The 13,121-nt window shown below is 40.5% G+C and overlaps 1 protein-coding gene across 3 annotated transcripts in view; it reads left to right on the forward strand.

The window, feature by feature from the left end:
• Window positions 1-12,030, forward strand: part of CNIH4 (cornichon family member 4) — a 42,516-nt gene extending 30,486 nt beyond the window's left edge. For 2 of the 3 annotated variants that reach the window (XM_044762951.2, XM_014862351.3), the window contains 3 exons: window positions 4,307-4,419; window positions 8,787-8,927; window positions 11,837-12,030. In XM_044762951.2, the coding sequence (XP_044618886.1) occupies window positions 4,352-4,419; window positions 8,787-8,927; window positions 11,837-11,864 (237 nt within the window). In that variant the 5' untranslated portion in view covers window positions 4,307-4,351 and the 3' untranslated portion in view covers window positions 11,865-12,030. Of the gene's footprint in view, window positions 1-4,306; window positions 4,420-8,786; window positions 8,928-11,836 lie in introns of those variants that run through there. The other variant, XM_014862354.3, reaches the window with a different exon arrangement.
• The last annotated feature ends 1,091 nt before the right edge of the window (window positions 12,031-13,121 follow it).

The raw sequence follows: 13,121 nt of genomic DNA on the forward strand, positions 1-13,121 counted from the left end.
AGAGTCCGAACTTGATATTGGCAAGAATATTCTGAATTGCAGAGCTTGTCTAGATACAGGGAAACGAGTTGGTCCTGATTCATTTTGTGAGATTAGCAGGCAGAAAAGCTTTCTGGGTAAAAGTTCGTGTAAAATTACAATGCCCAGAGCTGCTTTTGGCTTGACTTGAAAATGCTTCCCCTCTGTCTTTTCACCTCATCACTCTGCTTAAGTTTCTCTGCCCAGGAGGGAAATAAAGTTACACTTGGAAGTTAAAATTTATAGTAAACTATACTCCTCCTCAACTTTATTTATTTAAAAATTTCCAAAATGTGGTTTAATACAGTGATAGATTTAATAACAGATTTTGTGTTTATGTGCTATGCCTTAGGAGTTTTTTTTTTCTTGAGATATAATTGACATATAACATTATACTAGTTTCAGTCCTCCTTATCTTTAGAAGAATGATATATATCTTTTATTTGATAGAATGTATTTTCTTTTATATTTCTTGCTTACTCAGTATTTTAGGTAGGTATTTTGTGGGTTTTCTTTTATAAAATAAAAATCTAAACGCAAAGAAAAGATTACCTGGATTCTTCTACTGAGAAAATTACTCCTTCAGTTTGAAGTTAAGTAGTTTTTTAATGTTGATTTTTATTTTTGTGAAATTATACTTGCACACAGCTAAAGTCAAAGGTACTACAGAGCTTAGAAAGACAGCAGCCTGTTCCTGACCCCTTTAAATTCTGTCTTGCTTTTTAGGGGCAACTGATTTCAACACTTGAGCTGTTAATTTTTTTCTGGTATTTATGTCCATATTTCTCTTTTATATGGTTGTACTACTACTTTTTGATTTATCAATTTAAAATTTTATCTCTTGACTTCTGAGTCAATATGATACATTTAGTTCTTAGCTCCTCCCTTCCCTAAACATTCCTCTTTTGTTTTTCTGTTTTCCTTTTTGGGTTAAATTGATATTCAGTGTTTACATCATTATGATGTACTGTTGTATTATAATAATGCAAATATTTTTTATTGCCCAGCCTCATAGGAGACAGTGATCATATTTTTCTTTCTTTTATTTTTTTCTGGATAGCCTGTCTTCTCCAGAGTCAATAATTGCTACATGTCTTTATTTCCTTAGTTTTCTATTTGCGTGTTGCTAGGTCTTTTCAGATACATCTTTAAAGCCCTTCAGGTCTGTTTTCTCCATGGTTCAAGCATGTTAAAGTAATCTGTCAGTTAAGTTTTTTCCCACGTGACCTCCATCCTCTTGCTGTGCTCAGGACTGGTTGCTTTCTAGGCCTGTTTCACAGCTTCTCTCCTGGGAACCCTGGTCTCCATCCCCTGCTGCTTGGAAGACAAGACTTCCTTTCTCTTGGCTTACGACCTCATTTTGCTGGAGTAGCTTCTTGAGATATGGCACATGGGAATTAAATGTCGAGACCTTGCGTGTTTGAAAATGTCTTATCCTTACCCTGGCTTGATAGTTTCTCTGAGTACAGAGGTCCAGGTTAGAAAAGATTTTTCTTTCAGAGTTTTGAAGGCATTGCTCGACAGTCTTCTAACTTCCACTGTTGTTCAAGTTGGGAAGTCTGGTGCCATTTTGATTTCTTACCCTTTTTATGTGATCTCTCATTTGTTTTTTTTCCTATCCTCTCCATAAGTTTTAGAACCTTCTCTTTATCCTTGGAGTTTTGGAATTTTGCAGTGGTATACTTTTGTGTACCTTTGTTTAGGCTTTTCTCATTCATTGTTTTGGACGTCTGATAGGCTCTTGGAATCTGGGAGATTTTCTCCTATTCTTTCTTTGACAATGTCTTCCCCTTCTTTTTGCTCTCTTCTTTTTTAACAGCTTCCGTTCATAAGATAATTCATCTGCTGGATTGATCTGCCAGTTCTTTTTTATTTTTCTTTCTTTTTTTTTTTTTTTTAAAGATTGGCACCTGTGCTAGCATCTGTTACTGTTCTTTCTTCTTCTTCTTCTTCTCCCCAAAGCCCTCTGGTACATAGTTGTGTATTCTAGTTGTAGGTCCTTCTAGTTGTGCTATGTGGGACGCCGCCTCAGCATGGCTTGACAAGCGGTGCCATGTCCGCGCCAAGGATCTAAACCTGGGCCACTGAAGCAGAGCGCGTGAACTTAACCACGTGGCCACGGGGCTGGACCCTCCTTTGGTTTTTTCCTATCTTTTTGTTTTAGGATTTCCTCTGCTTTATCTTCTGAATTTTCTAGTATATATGTCATTTATGTTGTTTTTAATTTCTAAGAGATTTTTGTTCTCTTAGTTCAAGTTTGACTTCTTAGCTTTCTGACAATATTGATTATAGTCATTTTGAAATTTCCTTCTGCTTTGTACATTATATCTGTTTCCTCCAAGATCCTTTCCATTTGTTTTTCCCCTTCTTTTATATTGGAGGCTTTCCTCAATTTCTGATACATGGCTATCTATTCATCCTTGAGGGTAAAGCACTAAAATACTCCTTGGAGCTCGTTGGGTGGTCCAGGCTGTTGACTGGCGGGTAGATAGGCGTCACTGTAGGGTAATTGGTGTCTGCCTGGCCTTTTGTGGGGGATATTTGAAATCGGCAGTTTTTTATAGGTGTCTTCTCTTGTGCCATTAAGCTGCTCCAGAGGAGACTCCTCCAAGCTCCTGCCTGGGGGATATCGCCTGGTGCTAGTGTCTGAGAACAAGTTAGGGGGAGAACACATCGTTGAGGAGAGAAGAGAAAACAGACGGAGGACTTGGTGGAAAGTCAGTAAACTAAGCAGAAGAAGGTTGAGTATCGCTTCCTGAAACTTTTGTTTTAGGTTTGTGTCTGCGTAAAACAACTCTTTGCAGCCCACAGTAAGAAATCCAAAGCTCGGCAGCTACTGCTGTGTGAGTCTGTGAGCGTGGAGAGTGGTAATGGTAACATGGGCTGACATTTATTGAGTACTTCCTTTGCATGTGGTTACGTGTGTTATTTCATCTCATTCTCTACAGCAACTTCATGAGGTGTGGGTATTATCTCATTTTACAGATGAGAACATGGTGGCCTAGGGAGGATGGGTGACTTTTCCTAAGATTGCACAGCTAATTCATGGGCTAAAGTGGGGGTTCCACTCCAGGTGTGTGGACTTTGCAGCTCACACTTGTAAGCATTATGTTAAATTGGTTACACTTCTTAAAATGCATGTTACCTATTAAAAAGTTCCAGTTAGGGCCAACCCCAGGAGCCTGGTGTTTAAGTTTGGTGTGCTCTGCATTGGCGGCCTGGGTTCAGTTCTTGGGCCCAGACCTGCGCCACTCAGTCAGTGGCCATGCTGTGGTGTTGGGTCACATACAAAGAGGGGAAGATTGGCAACAGATGTCAGCTCAAGGTGAATCTTCCTCAGCAAAAATAAATAAATAAACAAACAGTTCCAGTTGATTGCAAATTGGGTATAATGCCCAGAGAATCCCTTCTTGTTTGTTTACAAAGTAAGTATCTGATATATAAATGCAAGAGACCTAGGGCCAGTGTATCTGGGCCTGTACTACATTGCTCTTCCACTGAGTAGACGTGTGACCTTGGGCAAGTTACTTAACCACTCTGAGGTTTATTTTCCTCATTTCTGTAAGTGGGGAGTGCCAGTTTCTGGCTCCATGAATATTATCTGTTAGCTTCCATTAAAAGAAAAATCTCTACTCACAGGAGAGGAAGATTGTTGGTGAATTAAGAACCTGCCACAATCGCTGTTGATGCATGAGCACTGGAATATTGCTCAATAATCAGAGAGCGTAGATAAGGACATTGGGCACTAGAAAGCCAGTAGGCTGGGATTCTGGTATCCTAGTTCATTTTCACATTTGTTCAACTCTGAGCTGTTATTGTATGCTGTTAAAGTACCTTTTTTTTGGTGAATGTGAAATGATTTCCCTCAGGATTCTGGAGATTAAAAAATTTTTAAGATTGATATTCTGACTTGAAAGGCAGCATGTACGTGGGTATGAATCAGTCCAAATTAGAGTAAGAGGCTTTAGCGCAGATATTGGAATAGAAAGTAAATACTACTCTCTTTTCCCCTAATTGTCATTCAAACCCGCTTTAGTGAATGGATGAAACTTTGCTTAGGATAAAACGTAGTTGAAATGCAAGTGCATTATTTTAAAGCTCTGCCCTGATGTATTGTCCTGGAATAAGCAGTTGCAGCAGTCTGCAAATCTGGGACATCTGAGTCTAAAAATAGTCTTGAAACACTAGTTTGGAAGTTTTCTGTACATTCATTGATTTAGCTTCAAACAACGTGTACCTTCAGGAGGAACACAGCAGTGAGGTGTAATCCTCTGTTCTTTCCTTGCAGTGGGTCATTCCGGAGTTGATTGGCCATGCTATTGTCACTGTATTGATGCTCATTTCATTGCACTGGTTCATCTTCCTTCTCAACCTGCCTGTTGCCACTTGGAATATATATCGGTGAGTATAGTTTATTTACTGTTTTGTGTCAGGGCAGTTTAAAGAAAATGTTTTTTAAAAAAAATTTTAACAGCTTCTCTTCTCTAATAAAATATATGCCAGTCATAAAATAAATGATAGCAGAATGCTTTATTAAATCAGGATAAATTTTTATACACTTTGGTATTCTTAGCAAGTGGCAATTTGCGTGGCTCAGTCTTACAGTATAAACACAAATTTGCATGTGTACATTTTAGAAATATGTGACGTTTACTTGTGATGTCTAAAGACTTGTGAAAAGTTTTTCCGTTGTCTTGAGTATCTTTTTCCTTTTTTCTTTTTTTCCCCCTAAGATTGGCGGCCTGAGGTAACGACGGTTGCCCATCTTTTTTTTTTTCTGCATTATCTCCCCAAATCCCCCCCAGTACATAGTTGTATATCTTAGTTGCAGGTCCTTCTAGTTGTGGCATGTGGGATGCCGCCTCAGCGTGGCCTGACGAGTGGTGCCATGTCCGCACCCAGCATCTGAACCAGCGAAACCCTGGGCCACCGCAGCAGAGCGCGCGAACTTAACCACTCGGCCACGGGGCCGGCCCCTCTTTTTCCTGTAAGAATGATCGAAAGCCTGAGAATATAAGATCCTTGCTTTTTATATCTGCAGTTTTAATTAGAGTATACTTGGAATGCTCCAAAGAAAATTTCATTTTAAAGCCTGCAAATTAGATAACATCAAAATTTTGACTTCATAAATTTAGGAAGTTTGTTCAAACATTGCTCAGTGGAAATACTAATTGGTTGTAATTTTGTAGATGGGCTATTGTACATTGCATATTTTCTTGTGAAGAACTGTGGAATAATCTTGACAAACCTTGGGTTATTTTTATGTTAGTAGGTTGCTGCTCTGCTAAATTTTTAGGTTTCATTTTAATTTTATTTATATCCAGGTTTTTTTTGGGTAAAATCATTTATCGACTGATTTTTAAGTGTGGCCTTTTTGAAGTGCAGGTAGTATAAGAAGCACGTAGATGAGAGTAAAGGAGGGCTGGAGGAGGATGGGGAAGCGCGCGGAAGGCAATGGAACATCTGAGACTGTGGATCTTAGTGATGTCCCCGACCACACCATCAGTCAGCTCTACTAGAAATGAAAATTTGCTAGAGGAAGAGCAAGCTGTGGCATGGCTCCTTCGTCTAGAGCACAGACTGGCGGAAGGCTCTACGGTCTTACTTGGGGCAATAAAGTCCATAGATTCTGTTTCCTGTAATTATAAAGACAGACGTCGTGTGTGTTTATTGCCCTGATAATGGCAATGATAGATTGTCTGCTGGTCACAAATTTACTTTCTATTTAAAAAGGTTAAAAAATATCAACAGATGGATCATTTTCTCCTTTCAGACATCTGTACTTTATGCTAGTGGGGATACAGACATATAGGAAGTGGACTCTACTTATCATAGGACACAGAGGCGAAACATGAAATAACAAAGTAAGCTAGTTAAAATAAGAAGTGGGCTGAGGCAGTGTAAGAGAAATTATCAGATGAGTGATGAGGATGCTCAGGTTGGGAGGAGAGTTGGGTTACTGTGGACTGGGAGTTTCAAGGAGCAGAGCCCTACAGGATGGATGAGGTTTGACAGAGAGGAGTGGGGAAAGAATTCTCCAGGGAGCGAAGGAGAAGGGGAGGAGTGGAAGGGAAAGCTTGAGCAAACACACAAGGCATATTTAAGGGCTAATTAGGTTGAAATCATGTAGGTGAGGCAGTAGTAATAGACAAAGCTAGAAATGTCGATTGGGTCACAGAGAACCTTGAACGTTGGTCCAAGTAGTTTATGTGTAAATGTGAGCACTGGTAGCATAAAGTTCACCCATTTAAAGTATAGTATTCGATATATTTTTAGTGTATTTATAGATTTAGGCAGCCGTCACCACAGTCTATTTTAGAGCGTATTCATCACCCCAAAGGACGCCCTGTATCCATTAGCAGCTTCTGCTCCCTTCCCTCCCTTAGCCCTAGGCAACCACCAGTCTACTGTCTGTTCTGACAGACACACCAAAGAGAGCAACCTGTGGCCTGTTACGACTAGCTTCTTTCACATAGCATAATATTCAGAGTTCATCCGTGTTGTGGCATGTATCAGTACTCATTCCTTTTTATTATTGAGTAATACTCCATTGTATGGATGTACTACATTTTGTTTATCCATGTGCAATTGATGGGCATTTGCGTCGTTTCCACTTTTTTTGGCTATTATGAATAATTCTCCTATGAACATTCACGTGCGTGTTTTTGTGTGAATGTATGTGTTCATTTCTCCTAGGAGTTGAACTGCTGGGTCATATAGTAACTCTGTGTTTAACCTTTTGAGGAACTGCCTGAGTGTTCAAAAGCAGCTGCACTATGTTACATTTCCACCAGCTGTGTATGAGGCTTCCAATTTCTCTACATCCTTGCTAACACTTGTTGTGTGTTGTTTTTTTAAATTTTCGCCATCCTATTGGGTGTGAAGTGATATCTCATTGTGGTTTCAATTTACATTTCCCTAATGACTAATGATATCGAGTATCTTACTGTGTTTATAGGCATTCCTATATCCTCTTTGCTCTGTATGTTTTTGAGTAGCTAAGTTGACTCAAAATAAATGCTGGTTTGGGAAGATTTTTTTGGAAGCATTATGTAGTATTGATTAGATGGAGAAGAGCCGGGAGGTAGGGAAACCATTTTAGACACTGGAGTAAAATAATATAGTGCTGGAACAAGGTTGTGATAGTGGGAATGGAAAAGATAGAGCTATATAAGTGGTGATAGGAAGGAAGAATGGACAAGAGTTTGACATACCGCCTATGAAAGATGAGGAAGAGAGAAGTCAACTGAGTAAGAAAATGCTTTTAAGGACCACCAAGAAAATGGTTAACACTCCTTCCTATTAGATAACCTAGAAGTCAGAGAAGGATAAGACTCTTTGAGTTGAGACATTATTCAGTTATTCAAATGTAAATACACTCTTTCAGCTATAGATAGGCTACTAAGATTTGGGGGAGAATTTAAGACTTGTGGAACTGAGAGAGGCATTTGCATTTCGCAGAAGTGATAGTTGAGAAACTCAGTGTATGGCAAGAATGAGGAACCCAAGCTTGCGCTAGAAGAAGCTTGGACATGGGAGTAGCAAGAGGTCATGAACAGGGCTGGGTTAGGACATGTGTGTTGCACAGATGATGCAGTCTGGATGTTGGAGTCCAGACACTTAAACTCATTGGTCCCCTCAATGTAAGCCCATTTCCTTACCTGCAAAAGGAATCATTTGGGGAAGAAGAAGACTATCGTTTGTAACTGTTATATACACGTGATATGAAATAAATATGAAATGTTATACGTTACCTGAAGAGCCTGAATGACTCCATAGTATGTTAGACATAGTATCTTTAAGATTTTTTTTTAAAGTTCGAATCTTCTCCATCTGCGGGAACACTGAGTTGAACTGTTTAGTCCGGAACCAGGGGCATCTTCTGGTGCCCTTTACCTTCTGTATTGATCTGCAGCCCTAATCCTATCTGCTTACTGTGGTCATTCCTCCACCACTATAAAAGGTACATTTCTTATTTGTCAGAATATTATTAGTATTAATAGTATTAGTATTAATCTGTATTTTTTAAGAGTTATGTAAAGTTACACATTGCATTTTGAGTTTGAACTATCCATTTACTATCTTAAGTGAAGAGGAATTGTATTTTACCACAGCAGCATTTATTCTAAATGGTTTCTGTTCTGTCCTCTTTAAATTGCTCTCTTAAGGTAGGTACCATTTATAAACCATGCAGGTTGAAACGTATTCTCTGTTGATCAGCAGGAGCACCAAAGAGGAGGGTTCTATTGTGGACATGGACTCTCTCTTTTACTGTCATCTGTGAAATGGGAATAATTATGTTTGACACTGCTCTTCCTTATGAAGATGTGAAGATGAAGGGAATTGCATTAATTAATTTAGAACTTTTTAGATAAAGACGTTTCTAAGAACTTGATAAAATCGGTTTGGTTTTGGGCCCCCTTCACTTCTTCTAGTGGAAGACGGCTGTGGGTTTGACTGGTTCAGGAGTTTTCTACAGAAGATGGGTAAAAGGGTCTCAGTGCAGAAATCATTGTTCTCTAGAGTGTTACTCTTTTTTCAGAGGGCAGAAAATTACACCCCAAGTTAATAGTATCATATCTTTCAAAGGAAAACTAAGTGGTGGCTGGTGACATTGTCATAATACTCTGGCCATATTTGGTCTGAATTTAAGGCTGCTATGATTGGTTCACTTTTAAAGGTTGTTTATTAATGGTTACTTATTTTTGAATATTTATGCTGATGATTTGATTTTCCTTCTAATGGGTGTGCATCCTTTAATTTCTCAGGTTCATTATGGTGCCAAGTGGTAACATGGGAGTATTTGATCCCACAGAAATACACAATCGAGGGCAGCTGAAGTCACACATGAAGGAAGCCATGATCAAGCTTGGGTTCCACTTGCTCTGTTTCTTCATGTATCTTTATAGGTGAGTTTACAGCACTCCTGGCATTTTCCTGGGTGCCGCGCCTGCTTCTGACAGGTGACATGTTACTGTACGATAGGATTTTGCATTGACATTACAGAGCTTTTGGGGATCATGCGAATTTCTTGTGGCTGTGTAGACTTTTAATGTGTGTCATTGAAGCAGCATAGTGTGGATCTGACCCACGACAGAGTTACTCTGTGGTCTCAGTTATTCCTGAGCTGTTGAGGCTCTCAACATGCTTAAAACTGTCTTTGCCATTCTTTTCCTGCCTTCGTATCCAGCTGTGAGGCCTCCCTGCCTGTTAGAAGCATTAATGCATGTACCCTGAGAGACTGCCGCACTCGTGGGTCTCCTGGGGACCAGACCACTGGCAGCAGCCCTCAACAGCTTGTCTCCATGTTGGGCTGGTCTTTCTTGGCAGTAAGGAATTAGGTGTGATGCCGATCTCCGGCATGCGAAGTGGTCTGTTCTGGCAAACTTTTATCAGTCTTCCGGTTGTAACAGATAGGAAGGAAGAATTCACATGAAGGATTGGCTGTCAGACACTGGAAGCTTTCTGCAGTCCTGTTTTAGACTTAAAGTTATCACCTTATGTTTGAAGAGAGAAACATGCCGCCTTTTCCTTCACCTATCATAGACCCATAGAATAGAGCAAAGAAGAGGGAAAAATTGTCATATATATGACAATTTGATTAAACCTTTAAGAATCTAGATGTCAGGCTTAACCTTTGTGTCCAAGCTTCATTAGATCATTCCTATTTTTCCCCAGGTAAATTTTAATTTTTCACATAGGCATAAGGGCTATTAGGAAAAACTGGTACTGAATACACTTCTGTCATTGAGAAGATTGTTAATAATTAGAAACTGTATAAAAAATTGCTATTTTGTCTGAAATGGTTTAGGAGTCAGAGCCATTTTAGCCTCTGCCTGAAAAAGCAAGCTTCCTAAAATCCTTTTCCTGTGCTCGTTCCACCCATTACCATAGATGAGATCGAAATTAGAGTTTAGAGGGTTTCCTTTTCACAGTTTATCTTACTTGCTTTTCTGTATTTTAAAAACTAGGACAGAAAAAGCACACTGGCATCAGTTTCTGGTTCTCACACTGTACTTCACTGCCAGTGTGCGTAATTGTTAATCCTGGTATTAAAGATAAAGACTGAAGAGCCAAAATACTCAGTATTAAGACACACCTATTATCATTTTTATTACTTTTTTTAAGTCAAACAATATGATGGTCTCTTTATCATCATATATTGTTCCTTTATATTTGTCTGTTTCTGAAGAGACAAAAAACGAGCTGGAATCAGCCTTGCTCAGGGGTCCTTTCTTGAGCCTCCCACCCCTCCAGCATTTAAAAATGCACGAGTTTCTTAGCTCTCAGTCGTGAATTTAAAGCAATGGGAAGATGGACTGAAGACAGGATTGGAGGAATCAGGAAGCATTTTGGGGCACGTTTAAGGTGTGCTTCTTTACAACTAAATAAAAGATATACAGCCTGTGTAATTGGTTTGAGTAGCTGCATTCCTCACTGGCTGTGTCCTTTCTTTTTCCTTCTCTTCCCCTTCTCTCCCCTTCCCTCCTCAGCTTGTCATTTTTAGCCATACTGCTATCAACTTACCCCTTGGCACCACCCAGAGCTCAAGGGATCAGGATGAAAGAGGAGTCTCAGAAGATGTCCTTGTAGCACTTTCCTCTTAGGTTTTGGTTGCTGTTGTTTCAAAGCAGTTTTATTTCCAAATCGTCAGATTTCTAATGCAGGGGTTTTATGCTGCTCCCCTCTATCGCCTGCCACAGCTTGCGTGGTGCCTTGCACATAGCAGACATTCAGGGTTTATTAAATAGAATTAAAGGAAAAATGCCTACGTTCTTTAGAGGTTGGTGAAATCTGTACCTTTGGTTTTTTGGTTAGGTGCCAGCCTAGTAGAATCTGGGCTCTGCCACTTACTATGTGACCAGGGCAAGTTTCTTAACCTCTCTGAGCGTCGATTTCTTCATCTGAAAATTGGCTAGTAACAGTACCTACCTCATGGGATTGTGTTGTAGACTAAATGAGATAATGCACGTAAGCATTTAGGTTTGCACTGGCCTATAGTAAACTTGCGGAAATCTTTCAGAAATATTAGCTACTATCATTAATCTCTGCTGCGCACTGAGTATGCTTAGTATGGTTACGTTTGGACAATTAATGTAAGGGTATTTCACTGTACTTTAGTCATTTGATAGCAGAGCGAGGCTGATTCCAGTGAAAGGAAATGATAGTTTTGTTGCTGTTAACTGTGGTGGTTTCAATAGAGTATTTATAGAGTGACTGCTGCATGTTGGACACTGTGTAAGGCACTGCAAATGACACAAAGGAGCAGCACAGAATCCCTGTGTGGAAGCTGGGAGCTTGGGTGCTGCCTGGAATATGAAGGTGGTGATGCCCGCCTCTCCTCTCGTGCTGGAAGAGCTCACGGTGCAGCGGTAGGAACGTGAGCCGGAGTCTGCGGGAAGCGGATGGCTATGGGAGGAAGCCATGCAGCTGCCCTGGCTGAGGCCCCCGCTGCCCAAAGGCGGTGCCTTGGGGGTGGGCTGAGGAGCAGGGGTCCCACGCAGAGGGACAGCACATGCAAAGATCTGGCTAGAGAATTAAAGTTTTTTTAATGGACATAGTTTTTTCTAAACTATAGCCCAACATTGGTTTTAGGTTATACTCTCTGCCCCCATCCCCACTCGAGTTACATTTTAGTGAAAAAATTGGGCCATTGAGAAGCTCTAATATGGATATTCTTTCCTTTAGGTGTAGGTGATTTTCTTGTATTCAAATGAGTGTTCCTTGCTGAGCCTTAGGAATACGAGTCTGGACAGACCAGACTGTGTAGGAACATTCCTAAGGAAACATGAGTAACACTGATTTCTTCTCTCCACAGTATGATTTTAGCTTTGATAAACGACTGAGCTGGAGCAGCCGTGGTTGAAGTCAGCCTACACTACAGTGCACAGTTGAGGAGCCAGAGACTACTTAAATCATCGTTAGAGCCGTGACCAGAGCAGTATATTTTTTCCTCTTTGAACAAAAAAATATTTTTGCTGTATTTTTATCATATAAAGTATTTAAAAAACATGAATTGAGTTTTTGTAGATTTCTGGTTCTCAACGTTAGCCTGAACCCCAACATGTGAAGGTGTTTTTCATCATCTGTATGTTGAAGATAGTCGTTTGTATGTAGGAACAGGACTGCCATTCCAGCCTTGCATGCCAAAGAAAGAAAGGGCCGGCTTTAAGGGGAAAATGTCAGGATGGCACAGCTGCTCTTCAAGTCCACTGAAAAGTCAGAGTACAAAACAACACTGCTGATCTGGGCAAAGGAAGAGTGAAAGTAAATTACCCTTTAGTCTACATCGTGGCAGCTTTATATGTTTAATGTGGTTTAAAGATTTGTGGGACTGTCAGCTAAGAAACTTTTCACAAGAGTGTTAACAGAAAATGACATTTCAAGAAATACATATTTCTTTGCAGAGTTTGTGAAACCATATAGGCCGTTTGCCCAGGTACCATGTAATTCCTGCTTAGAGAAAGGAAAATAAATCAGAAGAGCAAAACTTGATGAAGAAGCGTTCATTTAAGAGCCACCGTGTCTCCGCTCCCCCTCAAACCCATGCGTTGCGCTGGCTGTTGCTGGTTTTGGTTCTGTGTCCCACTTGAGCCCGTTGTATTTGAGCTCTTGGACTTCTGTTTTAATGGGTTTGGAGAGGTGATTGGGTGGAAGATGCTCATCACGTTAGAAGCAGGAAGAGCCGGTCATTTCAGTGTCAGTGACATGGAGCTTGTCAGTGCTCTGCCTGGTGCCAGGTTAACTGTGACGCTGCTGTCCCGCTGCACGGACCGTTTTGTGAATTGGGAGACCCAGTACAAGCCATTTCACAGACATAGCAATAGCCACCCAAACTCCCTTCCTTGGAGCTGTTTGTAAACTCTGGCAGTTGGGGAGAGCAGTTAGCCTCTTCAGTTCTGTTGGCCGGGTAAAGTGAACCTGGCGCTTTAGTCTCAGTCCTGGTTTGTGCTTTAATGTTACTATCTTAAGTGTTGGCACTTAGGCAAAACATGGCTGTGTTTTATGGCTGGCAGAGTCCAAAGAGATTATTCACTCTGTTGAGGCAGAGTTGGGCGGCTAAACAAGGTGTGTGGTCACCAAAAGATCAAGTGTTGCCCGTC

Source organism: Equus asinus, chromosome 30, assembly GCF_041296235.1.
Source record: "Equus asinus isolate D_3611 breed Donkey chromosome 30, EquAss-T2T_v2, whole genome shotgun sequence".
Classification (NCBI taxonomy): Eukaryota; Metazoa; Chordata; class Mammalia; order Perissodactyla; family Equidae; genus Equus; species Equus asinus.